Consider the following 18280-nt stretch of genomic DNA (forward strand, 5'->3'; position numbering starts at 1 on the left):
ACCCATCTGCTTGTACTGGTACCGCTTCCACAAAAAGAAGACGACAGGTCATTGTCAGAGGAGACTCCCTTCTGAAGGGCACAGAAGGCCCCATATGCAGACCGGACCCACTTCTTAGGGAAGTCTGCTGCCTCCCTGGGGCCCCAGTTAAAGGTGTGAAGAATAAGCTTCCTACCCTGGTATGGCCTCAGATTATTCTCCATTATTGATTTTTCACATAGGTAGTGACAAAGTTGCAGTAAGAAGTTCAAGGGCAATCAAGAGAGACTTCAGGGCCTTGGCACGACTGGCTAAGGGATCAGGAGCACAGGTAGGTTCTCCTCGGACCTTCCAGTTGCAGGAATGCTGAGGGAAGGAACAGGAAGAGCCAGCAGCTTGAGCCCGGTGACACCGGCAGAATTGGTGGGTTTTTGATCATGAGCTGGTCCACACGACACCAGGCCTGCTGGTGACAGGCGGGGTACATGTGTCTCAAAGGGGGAAAAGGGTCTTTGCTCAGGACTTAGCAGGGCTCAATGAAAGAGCCTTAAACTAGATTCGAAGGGGGAAGGGGATAAAACCAGGCTCACTAGAGATAAGCCTGGGGGCAGCACGCCGATGTTTGAGGGATGGTGCTAGCGAGGTGCTGCAGTCTGCCAGCTCAGTGGAGGTAGCGAGGATGGAGAGCTGTGTGACAGCAAAGACGCAAGGGTTATTGATGTGTTAGAAACCACGGAAGCGCCTGAGAATGGTCACGTAGGAATTAGGGCTTCTCCCCCCAAAAAGGTGGGGGGATCAATAGCCACCTGAAGTGCATCTGCACCAATGCATGCAGCATGGGCAACAAACAGGTGGAGCTGGAAGCCATTGTGCAGCAGGAAAACTATGACAGAGTTGCCATCATGGAATCATGGCGGGATGACTCACACAACTGAGGTGCTGCAACGGACGGCTATAAACCCTTCACAAGGGACAGGCAAGGAAGGAGAGGAGGCAAAGTAGCCCTGTATGTTAGGGAGTGTGTTGACTGTCTAGAGCTTAATGATGGTGACAATGGGCTTGGCTGTTTATGGGTAAAAATCAGGGGGAAGGCCAACAAGGCAGATAGCATGGTGGGAGTCTGCTATAGACCACCCAATCAGGATGAAGAGGCAGATTAAATATTCTATAAGCGGCTAGGAGAAGTCTCACGATCACTAGCCCTTTTTCTCGTGGGAGACTTTACTCACCAGATGTCTGCTGGAAACATCATATAGAGCAGAGAAAACGGTCCAGGATGTTCCTGGAGTGTGTGCAACAGAAGATCCTGACACAGATAGCAAGTGAGCCAACTACGGATGGTGCCCCGCTGGACCTGTTGTTTGTGACCTGAGAAGGACTTGTGGATCATGTGACACTTGGAGGCCACCTTGGGCATAGCAATTGGAAAATGGTAGAGTTTTCGATTCTTGGAAAAGTAAGGAGAGGGATCAGCAGAGCTGCCCCTTTGGACTTCCGGAGGGCATACTGGAGTCACTGTGTTCAGCCAGCTGGGGAGAGGATGGGGAATCCCCCATATGATGCGTCCTGTCTGCCTGGTGGGCATGTCCCAGGGAAGGCAGGGTGCGCTTCCAGGAGTCTCTCGCTCGCTCGCTCTCCCTGATAGCCTCAACCTAGTCACCTCCTCCCGGAGCTCTGTCACTATGTGGAAGAGTTCCTCTCCCTGGGTGCACCTCCCACAGCTGTGCTCACTGCTGCCATCCATGAGCATTGCATCCGTCTGTTGCCTCAGCCAAAGACACTGGGACGGACAGAGCGAGCGAGGGTAGGTCAGTTGAGGTATGAATGACAGTGGCAACACAAAGACTGGAACTAAACAAGAAGCCAAAGCCAAACAAGCTAATGGTCTAATTCAAGAACAGCCCAAGCATCCTGCCTTCCTACTGCCAAAACAGGACGGTGGTTCATGCCTTAAAGGCTACATAGCCCTTTGAGGACCGGACCTAGACATGAAGACTACAGAGCTAAGCTGTTTTACTGGTTTTTTCCTTTTTTTTTTTTTTTTCTTAAACACTGGGTGGGTGTTGCTTCACTTGCTGTTTTGACTGTCACAATTTCAAAGTGAGTGTACAGCTTATTCACAGGGTGAGAAGGAAGGGGTCCTTCCAACTGAATTTGCTTTCCCTTGGAAATGGCTGAGGCAGGCAAGCATTTGTGGTCATTACCTCTCTGTCTTAAGCCCTGTTTCGTCTTAAAAATAAATTCAGGAGCCAGAAAGCAGGAAGAAGAGAAACAGTCATTTTTTACTCCTTGAGGGACTGGGTTGTTCTCCCTCCTACCACCATGACTGTGACCATTGGCTTCTTCATCCATCCACCTGTCCCACAGCACAAGTGTTGAGGTTCTGTAGAGTTTTATTCTCAGTCCTGCTCTGAGCTGGCATGGGAGAAAGCCGGCCTGAAGCACTAGTGGCTGCTGCCGTTCTTATTTGCTTCCCTTGCTTCAGTGATCAGCGGCGTCAGGCTGGAGAGAGGCTTGGCTAATTTTAGGAATGGATGCTGTGCAAAGGAAAAAAAGAAATGAACCATTACTTTCCAAACTCAGGTACTCACAGCCTCAAGCAGCATTTCTCTGGTTATGGGGAATACGCTGAAACAGGACTGAGGGGACCATCTGCACCTGCGTCTTCATGTCCAGTACCTTGCTATCACAGGCAAACAGGGCCCAAAATCCCGTTAATCCCTTTATCAAGTTGTCTTCAGCGTGCTGGGATTTCTGCCCTGCCAGCACTCTGGGAATGCTGTTTGCTCTCCCAGGGCCTTGTTCCTTTCAGGAAACGCAAGCTACTTACTTAGGTTCCTGTTTTCTAAAGACATGGGCTATTTGAGTTGTCAGAAAAGATCAGAGGCATAAGCCGTTCCTTAGGGAACTCCAATACCTCTAGGAAATGTTTATGCCAGGAGTATCTAGGCCCATGTGTTCTTCTGAAGGCCACGGAGGTACAGGTTTTCAGCACCAAGACAAGAGCAGGGACACCAGTGACAGTGCTGACAGACTCAGCTCTGGGTTGCAGTGAGAGCAGTGGCTACCATCCCATTTGCCACTATGTACAGCTGAATATACTACCAAAATTCAACACAGGGCCGCAAAAATGATCAGAGGGACAGAACACCTCTCCTAGGAGGACAGGCTGAGAGAGTTGGGGTTGTTCAGCCTGGAGAAGAGGAGGCTCCGGGGAGACCTTTTTGCAGCCTTCCAGTACTTAAAGGGGGCTTCTAAAGAAAGATGGGGACAGGTTTTTTAGCAGGGTCTCTTGCAACAGGACAAGGGGTCATGGTTTTAAACGACAAGAGGGTAGATTCAGGCTGGATCTAAGGAAGAATTTTTTTGCAATGAGGTGGTGAAACACTGGCACAGGTTGCCCGGAGAGGTGGTAGATGCCCCACCCCTGGGAACATTCCAGGCCAGGTTGGACGGGGCTCTGAGCAACCTGCTCTAGTTGAAGATGTCCCTGCTCACTGTACGGGGGTTGGACTAGATGACCTTTAAAGATCCCTTCCAACCCAAACCATTCTATGATTCCACTTATTTTCCTTTTGAAAAGCACCAAGACTGGAGACTAATATGAGGGGGTTCCGTCTCATGCCTTTGAGTTTAGCTGGTGAGAAAACCATTACATAGAACAGCTGTTTCGCTTGCAGCCGCGTCCCATTTTACCTGCAGAAGTTCCTTGGCAGACCCTCGCCTGTCCACATCCACCTCCAGGCAGCAGCTCAGAAAGTCGCGAAACACCGCGGACAATCGCTCAGGGTTCTGCAGCTCTGGTGTCCCGTTCGTAGCTATCAGATGCAGCGCCTAGAGAAAAAGGGAACATGAGACTCCACCTGTTTCCTTCATATCCATAACTGCTCAGATAGACCCCATTTTTTAAGGTTCGGTCTCCAGTGGCAGTTTCTTCCCTGGCAGGGGGTCAGACAGGATTTTTCTATAGCTACATAAAAAACCTTGAGGCAGCCACAGCTCTTCCAACATCAAAATGATCTTGCCTTGACAGCTGATTTCACTGAGAGGGTGGTCAGGCATTGGAACAGGCTGCCCAGGGAGGTGGTGGAGTCGCCATCTCTGGAAGTGTTCAAAAAACGTGTGGATGTGGCGCTTCAAGACATGGTTTAGGGAACATGGTGGCACTGGATTAATGGTTGGACTTGATGATCTTGAAGGCCCTTTCCAACCTAGTGATTCTGTGATTCTGTGAACTACATCAGCAAAAGCACATTTTGCTTCTCCAAGTAGTGACAGGCTTGTGACAGTGACAGTTTACAGGCTCTTTTAAAGAGTGAATTTGGCCTAACGCTATTATTTCAGAGGATTACTACAGAAAATGCATCTCGGCGGGGCTCACTGTTCCCTAAAGTACAGCTTCCATAAAGCAAAGGTAGACAAGTTTTTTGCTCTGCTCTTGATAAAAATGGTAACCAGATGGGAAAAAAGGAAATCCATCAGCTTAGCCCTTGGATAAAGAAACAGAAACATTGGGAACCTTTTTTTCAACACAGACACATAAGTTGCATGCACAAATATCTTATGAAGAAAATGCATCTTTGGGCAGACGGGAGCCAGCTGCAACAACGTCTTTCAGCAGTCTCCAAATTCCAGATCAGCGTCACTTATGTGTTAAAAGAAAAACTTTTAATGCTTGCTATCAGAAAAAGGAGTAATTCCATCGCTATGGTAACACTCCGCTACCTCAGAATTGGGAGTATTCACCTGTGTTAAGGGTTGAGGGCTCTGTGGATTCCCCTCCATGTTGTGCATAAATGTCCAGCTGCTCATCTGAATGCACAGTCATTCTGTGCACACAAGCCTAGCCAAACACTTGAAAATTCCAGCCTTTCTCCTCCTCAACAGCATCCAGCCGAAGCTAAGCTCAAGTTTCCTAAGCAAAGCCAAGGAAGTTCACTGCCAAGCAGCTGACGGTGTTCATGCAGCTGAGCAAGTCTTCCTGATATTCCTCAGGCCAAGGAAGTACAACGTCATTTTGCAAAACATAGGGTGAGCAGTAGCCAGCGTGGTTCGCTTGTAACCAAGGTCTAACATGCTGAGAAGCCAGCGAGATGAGTTCATTGAGCTTTTGCAAGATATTATGTAGAAACGTAAGACAAACCCTTTGAAATATTCAGACATAAACTTGCAGAATATGCCTAAAATACACAGCAATAATGATAGAAATAGACCGTGGGGGTCTTCCATTAAAACGTTGTCGTGGTTTAGCCCCAGCCAGCAACTATGCACCACGCAGCCGCTCGCTCACTCCCCCACGGTGGGATGGGGGAGAGAATCGGAAGAGTAAAAGTGAGGAAACTCATGGTTTGAGATAAAGACAGTTTAATAAGTAAAGCAAAAGCCGTGCACGCAAGCAAAGCAAAACAAGGAATTTGTTCACCACTCCCCATGGGCAGGCAGGTGTTCAGCCATCTCCAGGGAAGTAGGGCTCTGTCACGCGTAATGGTTTCTTGGGAAGACAGATGCCATAACTCCGAACGTCCCTCCACCCCTTCCTTCTTCTTCGTCCCAGCTTTGTATACCAAGCATGACGTTATATGGTAGGGAATATCTCTTTGGCCAGCCTGGGTCAGCTGTCCCGGCTGTGTCCCCTCCCAGCTTCCCGTGCACCCCCAGCCTGCTCATGCAGGCCAGCATGAGAAGCTGGACTGTCCTTGAGTACTTAGCAACAACTCAAAACATCAGCACCTTATCAACATTTTTTCATCCCAGATCCAAAACATAGCCTCACGCTAGCTTCTATGAAGAAAATTAACTCTACCCTGGCTGAAACCAGGACAAACGTCTGCCATTAGAACAGCTCTGTGCTACTGGCACTTAACTAGACCGGGACCACATTGACTTTGCTATTGTCCTCTTCAATACAGAGGAAAATTTCCAAGCCTAAAAAGACAAAGAAACGATCCTAGAGTAAAAACAATAAAAGGAAGCTTCTTTACTTTTCCCACAACATAAATGTCACAAAATCAGTCTGATCTTGTCCATCTGCAGCTGACCTCAGCCACCGGACACAGTGGTGAGCTGGAGTGCCTGTCCTCACTACGCTTCAATTGCACTACCCGAGGGATGATACTGCTCCTGCGGTAAAGGACTACAGCACCGATGGCAGCTTTGGGGGTTTTACTGCAGCCACATTCACCTGAGTGTGAAACAGGAGTGCCAGGACAAATGGAGCTCTTTTAGTTACTTGTTTCTTCTCAGAACATGAATCATGAGGAAGAGTCATCTTCAGCTCGGTACGGCCCCTTTTCAATATTTCTACCAGAACAGGAAAAGGTCTACGGAAAGCTGAAGTACCTTCTTATCACATATCTTTTGGTCTCCTATGATATGCAGCTGGCAAAGAAAAGCAAGTACTGTAGAAAGGAAATGAGTGTTTGCAGTAGCTGCAAATGGGCAATAAGCTCATTAATTTGTTTCACATGCCAAGAAACAAGAAAGGCTTCAGCAGACCATTACAGCTGCAGTCTGTGAAAGCAAGATCCTAAAGGTATCCAGGCCACCCAGATATGTGACAGAACAACATACAGATGATTAAGAAGCCTGAAACTGTAGAAGATCTGCAGCATTTGAAAAAAATGCTACAGTTTTGAGGCAAATTGATGCGCTGTGGTTAAGAAATGAAAAAGAAATGCTTAAGGGTTTGTTTTGTTTCTGTGTGTTTGGGGTGATTTTTTTAATTGAAATCAGGAGGAGGCCCAACCTGCATTTCAAAGGGTTTTTATCACACCAGTGTTTGTCCCCCAGGCCCTAGGCATGCGCCGGATGGAAGGAAATCACTGTGAGAGGAAACAAATACCATCACAGACACATCCAGGACACACATGGCTCGAAAATTGTTCATTCCTGTGAGTTCTGCATCAGCTGGAAAGAACGTGAGCAGCATGGGATGCGCCTGCTCTACACGTGGAAAACAACACTGCATCTACATGAAGACTGCTGCTAACTCTAGGATTAATGAGCCTTTCATGCCCTTACAATTTATTTAGGTCTTTAAGTAACGGAAGCTCCTGTGTGCCTTCCATTATTAAAACAATCCTTCATAAAAATGAAAGAGCATCCTTTTGTTTCCAGGCTTTGCAGAATTCCCTGAACGTTGTCTAAACATGACTATTAAAGCCAACAACTACTGTGTGCCACCAGCTAAAAACCTTTGCTGTCAAAACAGGCCCTGCTCATAAGCTCTCCTGTTTGGGCGCAGCCGAGACCTCTCACTGAAGTCCCTGATTCCACATACAACAGCAGATGGATCCTGTCCCTGTTGGGGTTGATTGACCTTAATAAAACTAGCTGATAACTGGGGAACTTCAGGCAGTCCATCACAGGCTGTTCACTGTTCCTAGCTCAGGGGCAACAACCTCTGAAAAAGAGCCCAGGAAGCCAATGCAGAGGGAAGCAACTTCAGGTGCCTGATTTTCATCTACCACAGTTTTACTAAGACACCTGAAGATGCCTTGAAGCTCTAAGTGTCCAAGCTGATCTTATCTCCAGCAGGAGATGAGGCATGTATGGAGAAAAAAAGCATCTCAAAGAATCTGGGTGAGGGCAGGAAGAGCTGAATGTGACTTTGGTCAGAGAGAAGAAATCCAGTGATCTTTCTCACAAACAGTTGACCTGAGGCTTCTCGAGGAGCCCTAATCAGCATTTGAGGTTAAGGAGGCAGGGAACTTTCAGCATCCCGACCAGTCATGCTAATGCTCTTCACGGGTTTTTGCTGCCTTATGCAAGGCAAATGCATTTTTTGCAAGGGTCTCCCAGGGAAGCAGGTGAAGTATGGGCTCCTCTCTTTGCTTGGCCAGGGATATTTCCTGACCATTCTCTTGTTTCTTCTTTCAGTCTGCAGTACGCAGTCGGGGTGCCACAGACCAGAGAGAGCGCAGCCTTACTGCTATGAGAAAAGCTAAAAGTCAGGCTCTATTTTAATTCTAGCCTTAATAAGAATTGCATATGTATACGCATAGAGCAAAATTAATTTCCTCCTGAATTCCTGCATCCTGTCAGGAATTAACTGTGCAGCATTGAGCTCTGTTTCAGCTCTCAGTCATGAGGTGTTATCTTGGCAGACGTTCTTCCACTATGACACGCTCCTTTGGTATAAGAACTGGTCATTTCATTTTAAGGAATTAGGACAAAACTGGAAACTTCAAAACATCAAAATACATTAGCTTACTACAAGTATCTGTGCTAAAACATACTTGTAGAAATGCATTTGCTAAGAAGTAATTATGGCGTTACTAGAACCAGTGACACTTCCTGAAAGGCGCAGGTGAGCAATCGGCACTGATCTGAGTTTGGAAAGACTTCTCCTGCAGGTACAGTTGAAATACTTGTCATAAAAATTCCCCAACTGGAGGATCTTGCTGCTGAAAAATTCTTGTCATTCAGAGATACAGCTCAAAGAGAGTTCCAAAAGCGCATGAGAAATCTCAAGCATCGTTGAGGGCAAAAATGACACATCTCTGAACGGGCTACATGTCACTTCTCTTTTAAGGTTCTCCCATTGACATAACGACAGCGACAGTATATGCCGATATGCTCCAGTGACATTTTTAGAAGCAGCCCTTGGTGGAACTAGTTCAAGCTGGTGTAACTGGGATTTTGTCTCATGGGAGACAAAACATGGGGCAGGTTAGAAAGACGGTGGTATCTGGTTTTATTTGCACCTTACCCTGAGAGGATGAGCATTAACGTAAGGAGGTTCTCCTTGCACCATTTCTATTGCCGTGATCCCAAGCGACCAGATGTCCACTTTGGGCCCGTATGCGTTTCCCGACACCACTTCTGGTGCCATCCAGTAAGGAGACCCGACCATCGTGCTCTGTTGACTCTGCTCAGGGGTGATCTGAGCACACAAGCCAAAATCAGCTGAGGAAAAAACCAAGTACTGTTAAAGGCAGCTTGATTTATGAAACCAAGCAAAAGAAATCCCGTCCAGATGCCTCAGAAGGCGTTGTTGAATCTATCTGGTAAAGCGGCCGTGCTCTGTTTACTCAGTGCTCGAGCCGAGGAAATACTGAATTGGCCACTTAAAAAACCCCTCAAGTTTCATGCAGTGGCTTTTATTCACTTGAAGCTTTAGATTATTCTTTATTACTGTCCCTTCTGGAAGGGACCTACACAAACCGAAACCACTCTTTACACCTTTTTCCTTTCTGTACCTCTCTGGACGTTGGCACTGTACTCTTAGCTCGCACCAGTGGTCTGCCAGTGCACTACCACAGGCATCGCTTTTGGGTAACGGGCAGTCAGTCAAAAGCAGCCCCACACCACGTCCTGGGAATGCTGCACCTGACCAAGGATACCTACCCAGTTTGACAGATCCATCCATTCCAAGGAGGATATTGTCACTTTTGATGTCTCTGTGGATCACTTGGTTGGAATGAAGGCAATCCAGAGCTTGCAGGCACTCATAGATAAAAAAGAAACATGAGGGTAAAACTTACTTAGTGACCAGATTTCATCACACAAGAAAAGAAATGGCTCTAAAGGATTTAATTTCTAGTTGAATTGGGAGTAATGGCAGAATATTGTGCTCTCAAGAGGAATAGCTTGCTGCTTCAACACAGAGTAATAACTTCCTAAATGAAGGCGTAGTAGCTTTTGAAACAGAAATGTCAATTCTTGCCACAGACTGTCCCCTGAAAGCACACACGGAATGACTGCTGCTGCAGGGAATGTGCTATCTCCACCCAGGTGACAAACTATGGTTTGCCAAAAACCAAAAAGTCCCTTCCTTCTGTATAAGATGGATCACTTTTGGGTCGGAGGTCGCATGAGAAAGATTTTATTGTTAGGCTTGACGGCAGATCTGGAAATAGCGCGTTAGTCATTTTTCAGGAGCAACCACCATTTTGGGTGGAGTGCTATTCTTTTAAGCCGAGGACTGTGATGAAGGAGCCCCTATTTTTCTCTGCTGGTATTTTAAAATTCTGTCACCAGCATGTTTGCTTGTACACGAAAGGAATGCAGTACAGGCATGCTCCAGGCAAAGGTTTAGAGAGGCAAAGTTGAGAAGAGTAAAACTAAAAACAAACAAAAAAGAAGTAGTACAATAAAATTATATGAATAAAACAACAGAGTGTAATAAGTGCAGCGATACTGGCAGGCAGTTCACTTAAGATGCTCTTTCTTCTCCGTATCATAAAAGCAACACAGAAACAAAGCTCTGAACATGAAACCTCTCATCTTCTTACCACCTGCTTAGAAGTACCATCCTGTCCCAGTAATCGGAAGCACAGGCGGGATCCCTTACCTCCCTACAGACAGCTGCTATCTGTCCTTCATCCATACATGTCTCCTCAAGAACATCATTTAAAGAGCCTCCAGCTAAGTATTCCATAACCACCCTGAGTGTGTGTCGTGTCCTGAAACCAGGACAGTGTGTCACCGACGAGGTAGCTGAAAGAAGAAAACAATGGCACTGAGATGAATGTGCACGGCTAAATTACCTCAGGAAAAAGGCTACAGCTGATTTTGTTTCCAGGTCATTCTTACATGAGAACAGGATAACATGAATAGACATTCCCTCCAGGCTACACAGGACTTAGAATCTGTGCGGTCTAAATGAGGAAGGCCCATAAGTGAACAATTAGAGGTCCGAGCTGGCAAGCAAGTGAAAAATTGAAGTTCAGTAATGGGAAAGATAAATCTTGGAGCAGGACATATCCCATCATCTGGTTCACCATCTTAACACGCACATTCCATGATCAGCTCCAGGAACAAGGCAACACAACTTCCATCATTGTCCATGCTAGGAGGGTGTGTACCAGTGAGGACAGGAATTGGTCAACAGTTTGGAAAACCTACCAGAAAATACATCCAAGAACAGGAAAAACAATTTAAAAAGTGGCAAATTACGTGTTTCTGCAAACAAGTACTTCGCCTTCCTCATATTCACAGCAATGGAAAATAGCAGGAACGGCCCAAAGGAAGTAATTTCGATGAGGATTTATCAGCACTTATGATAAGACACAGAAAAGATGACCAACTTAAAAAAACACAAAACCAAACAAGCCAACAACAAAACAACATGGAGGTAGGCTGAGATGGCTGTGCCAGGTCCTTGAAAACAGTCTTAAACAATATATGCCAGAAAAGATTAATGCAGACAAAATGCAGTCTCCTCCCATACACTGGCTATGAGTAGATAAACAATAGAGGTCAATTTTCTGCCAGCGACCAAAGGGGTTTTTAAAAAGGTTTGGCTTGCAGCATGTAAATGAACATTCACGTGATCATACCAGAACTACTCACCTGTCTAAATAGTTCACAATATTGGAGCTCTTGTTTTCTCTCATGATGAGGATTTCGTTAACAATTAGTTCCTTTTTGGGCTGTTGTTGGAGATTAATTTGCTTTATGGCCACCTAAAACGACATTGAAAGCCATTAACTTGAGTAGTCTGTTGCACAAGGTCCCAATGAACATGGAGCGAGTGGTTTTGGAATGACATAGCAGAGCTGTGCCAAACTGTCTTGGTATCAGACCAAAGAGCTCAGTAACTTACATTACAACACCCGATTTCTCTGCTAGCCTGGGTGCTAGTTACAGGACACATGGCCATATACATTTTGTCTTGTAAAATCTGTACAAATGCTCTTTAAACTATCAAGCACGCATCTCTAACAACACTCTCTGGATCGACATTCTTCTCAGACGGTCTTAGTTTACCACCACTATTATTGTTGATGCACATTTTGCAAGCAGGAAGTGATTTTGTTACTGCCAAGATACACAAAAACTGCTGGTAATGCTTTAGTAATTGTACGATTTGTCATCATTATTTCAGCAACTGCTGTTACTCTTGACTTGACTGCATAACAGAGAGAAAACACAGACGTACATTACATTTAAAAAGCCATACTAAAACAATCATTAAGGTTACACACACAAAAAATACAATCCTGGCACTTCCTAGCTTCTTGAATCTTGATTTTGCAACTCGAAATACACATTCCTTAACACAGTTTAGATTGGCAATTACTTTGAGGGTTTCAAAAAAATAATCCATTCTATGTCATTTTATGGATACACCCCGGGTTCTAAGCAGGGGTAGACCTCTATCTAAGAGCGGTTATAAAGTGCCTCTGTCTAGTCCTGCTCTCAACATGGCACGAAAGAGACCACCCCTCCGCTCCCATTCCTGGGTTTCTAGCCACATTTTCAGGCAGGGTTTGTATAGGTTCAAGAACGCTTGCCTTGGAAAAGGAAAGGAATGTGAAGAGGCCGCTTTAAATCGGCCACTACAGGGACTGTCAAAGCTAACGCCGCTTTCCTTCAAGATTCGTTTCTCACCCTCCTGGCCCCCACTTCCCTGCGAGCACTTCACAGGGTGTAATGGGCTGTCACCGACACCAGACTTAAACACGACTGTTTGGTTTGGGAGAGATCTTTGCTCTTGATATACGTCTTCTCATCTGGCAGACGAGAGAATGATTTCTAAACCAATACATTGATGCTGGCAATAAAAATGATACTGTTTTTATCAGTCCCAAAAGCTTGCTGGGATTTCTGAAGGCTGAAGGCAGCAGATGATGTATTTTGCCAGCTGACACTAGCCTGTGCTTCAGAGGAACCGCCTTGGCAGTAAAGATCTACTGGCCACCCAAAAACCCCATCCACCCTTTGCACCAGAGGGGAGAGCACTAAAGACCTGCAAAATCGGCTGGGACTGTAGACACTTACCTCTTGTCCTGTGGTGATGTCGATCGCCATGTAAACAGTTCCTGACGCCCTAGAAACAAAACAGCAGCAAAGAAAGGAGCACTTTAGTCCCTAGGAGTGAAAGCAAGCCCAGACAGGAGATCTCTGCTGCCTGTAGGGTTTAAAAAACACCGTTGTTCACCCACCCCTTCAGGCAGCAGCGCACAGCGCAGCAGCCCACCAGCCCTCTGCCACACAGGGTATCCAAGAGAAAACTTATGCCCATCATGAAGAACAAGGGATGTCCAACATGAGGAAAGGATCCAGACACAGCTTTCTCCAGCATAGCAAAGCAAGGAAACTATTCTCCAGCCATCCTACGAGGTCACAGCTAGAGCAGGTTAAGGCATGTTGTGCTCCAAACAGGGGAACCTTAGACAGCTTCTTTAGGTGTCAAGAGCCGTCAGCAGCTGCTTCTGTTAGGTGCACCGGACACGTGAAGGACTCTTCATGGTATCTGTATTTTCCTCCTGTGGCAGACACAGGTCGTGTTGTAGAGCCACCAGAAAGAAATGGTGCTCTCATCTGTGGACTAGGCAGTGTGGCGTTTTGTTTGCCATCTGCCTCTCGTTAAAAGAGGTTCTTCCCCTGTAATGATGTGAAGGGCCTGAAAGGCCACGATCAGAGGAAACCCCTTTGGGTTTAAAGTAACTGCAGGCTTGTAAACCCCATTAGTGTTCCTTGTGAGCTAAGCACAGGTTTACACTGCCATCATGTCAAAGCTGACGTCTGCATGGGCAGTGAGGCAAGGGAGAGCCAGGGAAGGAATTTTGAGAAGTGGGAACACCCATCCGGCAAGTGTCCCACTGACTGACAATGCCAAAATCAGTTTGCTCCTTTTCACCTGATCCCCCAGCTTGTTTGTGTACCTGCAGGCTGAAATATGTCTGAAGCACTGGAATCCAACAGGCACCAGAAATTATTTTTTTCTGGAGGATCTTTCCCCATCACTACAAATTGACCTGCGGCATGACAGTCACGAGCTGGAGGAAATCATTTGAGAGACCCTTTTAGGCCAGATATTAGCCACTTCCCACCAGCTGCTGAGGCACCTTTGTACCAGCTCACTCCTAGGATGGGCAAAACAAAAGACTGTGAGGGCGATGGTCCTACTGTCACGGTCACATGTGCTTCACACGTATGTTTCTTCTGGCTCTCACTTTTTCAGTCGACACGTATCTTTTCAGAGCCTGGCACAGCTCTAAGTGTCCACTGACATTTTACCAATGACAATGAGAACCAAACCTTCGGGTACAACGCAAGCGGCAATCCCAGAAAGGGTTTTTATACAATGAATGGAGCAGAAACACCTTCCCACAAGTGCCCCACCAAACAAGAAGTGTCTACGATAAAGCCTGCCAGAGAAAGAGCATGAGTGCGTCTGGCTTTCTGCAGCATCTATCAGTTCTAGGTCAGCAACGTGCTACCCTGACTTCAAACCTCACAAGCAGTCACGGTTTCTTTACAAACACTAAGGTCACCTGCCTTAACAGGCAGGAAAACATCTCCCAATGTCAGAGAACAGCTTCTGTCAGACACTGACAGCAGCGTGATCCTGGTGCTACACAATGGCGCTGGCCCTCCCGGAACTACGACACAGCCACAGAAACTTTGACCGAGCAGGGAGTCTGTCTGTATTTAAAAGGCAAGTCAGATACCTAATTTTGATGTCATTTATTTTGTTCTTGCCTCCTCACGTCGGAACCATTTCAAATCAATCCTAGTTACAGTAAGCACGGTTGGGTTTCAAAGGGAAATAGCCTGATGGGGTTTTTTCTGTAAACTCCTAAAACCTGCAGGATCCACGAGTGGTCTGCCATCAGGAAGAAGATGCATTTTCTCATCGAGTACTTTGTGCTTCAACTCTCTGTTTATTACTGAATTTTTGTTCTTTACTGCCTCGGCTAGAAAAGAGAGCTTATTATTTAATCTCTGGGTTCTGTTGCTAAACTATGTGGTTATAATCCAGATCACTGAATATCTTTTTAAGCAAAATATTTGAAAGAAATGGTATTGAGAACTGTTATCCATCTGACAACTAGCAGGTGCTAAGTGGCTCTTTTAGGCAACAAAGTTTTTTTGCCATTCTTTAGCGTGGCCAGATTATTTTGCGACATACAAAAAAACTATTCCCCCTAAGAAAATAAGCAAACAGGGGCCACACACTTGAGGGACAGTAGACCTTCCCGGTCCTGCTCCTTGCTGCAGACAAGACATTGGCTCCATCAGGCTGTCTTTGGCCGTGCCTTCTGACCACACTTATAAATTCGATCCATACTGAGAGACAGGAGAATCTAAATCCAGGGTTGTCTGAACACGTCTGGAGCTTGCCCGACTTCACGCTTGATATTACACCAGCAAAATACCTGGCCCATTTTTCGTGTCAGTAACTGTGGTCGGACTTACCCTTGGCCAATTTGCTCCAATTCAGTATATTTCTTCTTAGGATCTCCCATGCTCACAACGCTCCCTGAAAGAAACAAAATTAAAGATGCTCACTGCAAACTGGAGATACCAACTTTCAGCAGGTCAGAAATGCAGCTCCACTGTCTGGGCTTGTGAGTCGTTTGTAGCCACTTGGGGAACAACAACAACAATAACTTGGGCACACAGGCAGCTCCATAGCAGAAACAACCTCCGCAAAGACGGATTTTCTACAGTCCTTTGGAGAGTTACCTTGACAGCAAACTAAGAGCATGGAGAAACATTCACAGCAGACAGGTATCGGAAAAGAACAAGCACCAATGCAAGTGTTTGTTGTCGAGAAACACTAATGAGCGCTGGAACAACAGAGCCTTTATTTCCTTAGGAATAAATACTCTGTGTGATTCAACAGAAGGTTTAATACTTCCAAAGATTACATGCACCTTGGGTTCTGGAATCAATTTTGATGAACAGGTGCCATTTTCAGAACAGGAAAAATATTGCAGAGTGTTTCCAAGAGGGGATCTTCTCAACCTTTCAGCAGTTTGCCGGAAGAATGCCTTTATGTTTTTAAAGAACAGCTTCTCATGTTATAACCAGGAATGATGGGGTTTTAAGAACTATCACCATCATCACTCATTACCAGGCTAAGTTCTGAAGACCTTGCTTATGCCACTTTAAGAACCACACTGCTTGTTTGCAACCTGACTGGGATTGACACGCATTTGCCCTGCACTCTCAACACTGCACGCATGTCGATCTCCACAGAATCACAGAATGGTAGGGGTTAGAAGGGACCTCTGAAGATCATCTGGTCCAACCCCCCTGCCAAGGCAGGATCACCGAGGGCAGCTTGCACAGGAACGCGTCCAGTCGGGTTTGGAAGGTCTCCAGAGAGGGAGCCTCCACAACCTCTCTGGGCAGCCTGTTCCAGTGCTCCATCATCCTCACAGTAAAGAAGTTTTTCCTCATGTTGAGGTGGAACTCCTGTGCTGCAGTTTATGCCCATTGCCCCTCGTCCTGTCACTGGGCACTACTGAAAAGAGACTGGCTCCATCCTCCTGACAGCCACCCTGCAGATATTGATAGACATTGATAAGGTCCCCTCTCAGTCTTCTCTTCTCCAGACTAAACAGCCCCAGGTCTCTCAGCCTTTCCTCATACAAGAGATGTTCCAGTCCCTTAATCATCCTCGTAGCCCTCCGTTGGACTCGCTCCAGGAGTTCCCTGTCTCTCTTGAACTGGGGACCCACAACTGGACGTAATAGTCCAGATGAGGCCTCACCAGCGCAGAGTAGAGGGGGAGGATAACCTCTCTCGACCTGCTGGCCACACTCTTCTTAATGCACCCCAGGATACCATTGGTCTTCTGGGCCACCAGGGCACAGTGCTGTCCCATGGATAACTTACTGTCTACCAATATTATGCTTATTCACAAATAAGCACAGCCGTGGTGGACAGCACGAACAGCAATATTCCTCAGGCTGCCGCATTACACAGGCAGCTGCACAAACGAGATGCTGATCATTCCAGCAGTAAGGCTCAGAAGCCAGGCCAGATGGGGTGCTGCCGCCTCCCGGAAGCTCTGCGCTGCAGCAGCGAGAAGGCAGGGCCGGCGCGTCCAGCACAGGGCATGGGACAGTCCGGGTCCATCAGCCGCTGTGCAGCTCATGTGCTACTGACAGCTAAAATTAAGGCATGCACTGCTTGACGGCTTCTTGCCCACTCAGAGGTGTAGGCAGTCTGCACGGGAGGGGAAGAAAGCAGTAATTAGGATACTCTGGGTGTGTCGAATGAGAGCGCCAAGATCTGATGAACTCAAACAAATCTGAAGGAACAACTGAAAAAATAATATTGTTTTTTCTGGTCCGGTAGATTCCTAGACAAAATACAAACAATGAAGCAGAGGTGATGGCTCAAAGCAAATCTTCAGTAGTTTTTCAAAAGATGTTCAATTAAGGCAACAGGCAAGAGAACGGATGAGCCCACTAGCTATGATTACGAGCAACCAATGGATTTTGTATCTTTCTACTCTACATGTAATTAACAAAGACACAAGATTATCAGATTGGGACCCATCTGATCTGGTAATGCCTTCAGGTCCTACTTCTACCAATGGTGGATACATGAGACATGCACTCTTGTTTCATTCTTGTAAGCAAGCAATTATGGAGAGGAATACACAACCGAAGCTCTATCCTCATGTCCCACTGTTCTTCCTTAGAAAAATGTACATTTTAGAACCTTCTTAGAACACCAAGACACTACCTTATGTCTCCAGCCATGTCTTAAATGTTTTGAGTTTGCTTTGTCCTCCTTCTTTAGGCGCTGAAATCTAAGTCCTAACAGCTCCACACTAGATCACTTTTCTGTTTTTCACGTGTCATACAATGGAACCTAGAAGAGAGGTCTCCAAGGGAAGTGCCAAACACAGAGGCACTGGGCTGGGAGCAGTGTAGCTGTGTCAATATGGCACTGTGCTCAAAGCCAAAATCAGTACAACCTATTGTCAGCCAAGCTGCTCTCTCTGCAAGGTATAATTTCATGTCCTACTGACAAAAGTAGAACATGACAGTGCCTTGCAATTTTTGAAACGCAAAATATTGCATGGGATAGACATGTCTGTTGTCCTTGCCGTTTGCAGTAATGTGGATTTGAAGGAAGACCGAGAGGGCACTCTTCAAAGAGTCAACATGTAATGAATAAGAAGAGGGGAAAAAGAAGTCCCAGAAGTAAGGGTCAAACATATTAGCTTTCTGCGCAGTACAGACTGCTTGTTTCCTTTAACAAAATTTGGTTCTGATGCAAGTACAGTTGAACAGGAGAGATCACAGATTATTCACTCATTTAGCAAGGATTTAGCTGTTCCTTCCATTAGTCACCATAAAGAATTCTGCAGTTTTTGGGGTGGAGGGAGGAAGGAAAGAATAGGGAAAGAAGTGATGAGGTACCTGGTGTAATCTACGAGAGTTGAATGAGAGCCATCAGCTCCTGTTACTTCTCACTTTTCCCTTTGCTTTTTCTTGTTTCACATTGCTGCTGCTCGGCTCATGTTTCTCAACAGGTTCTTTTGCGGGTGGCACATTTTCTCCACTCACCATCTTTTTGCCAGTTTCTTAGTTAAGTTGAATCT

General features: G+C 46.1%; 1 protein-coding gene across 1 annotated transcript; it reads right to left on the minus strand.

Moving 5' to 3' along the window:
• Nucleotides 1-1768: 1768 nt before the first annotated feature.
• On the minus strand, nucleotides 1769-16546 carry LOC309415141 (serine/threonine-protein kinase PAK 3-like; the record flags this gene model as incomplete). The annotated part of the gene is given in 10 exon segments (XM_082012584.1): nucleotides 1769-2516; nucleotides 3676-3813; nucleotides 8690-8886; nucleotides 9328-9427; nucleotides 10274-10366; nucleotides 10368-10419; nucleotides 11275-11387; nucleotides 12706-12754; nucleotides 15130-15193; nucleotides 16507-16546. Coding segments are annotated over 10 exon segments (939 nt in total). The 3' UTR covers nucleotides 1769-2423.
• Between the last annotated feature and the right edge of the window lie 1734 nt (nucleotides 16547-18280).

This window comes from Phaethon aethereus, assembly GCF_964289735.1.
Source record: "Phaethon aethereus genome assembly, chromosome: W".
NCBI lineage: Eukaryota > Metazoa > Chordata > Aves > Phaethontiformes > Phaethontidae > Phaethon > Phaethon aethereus.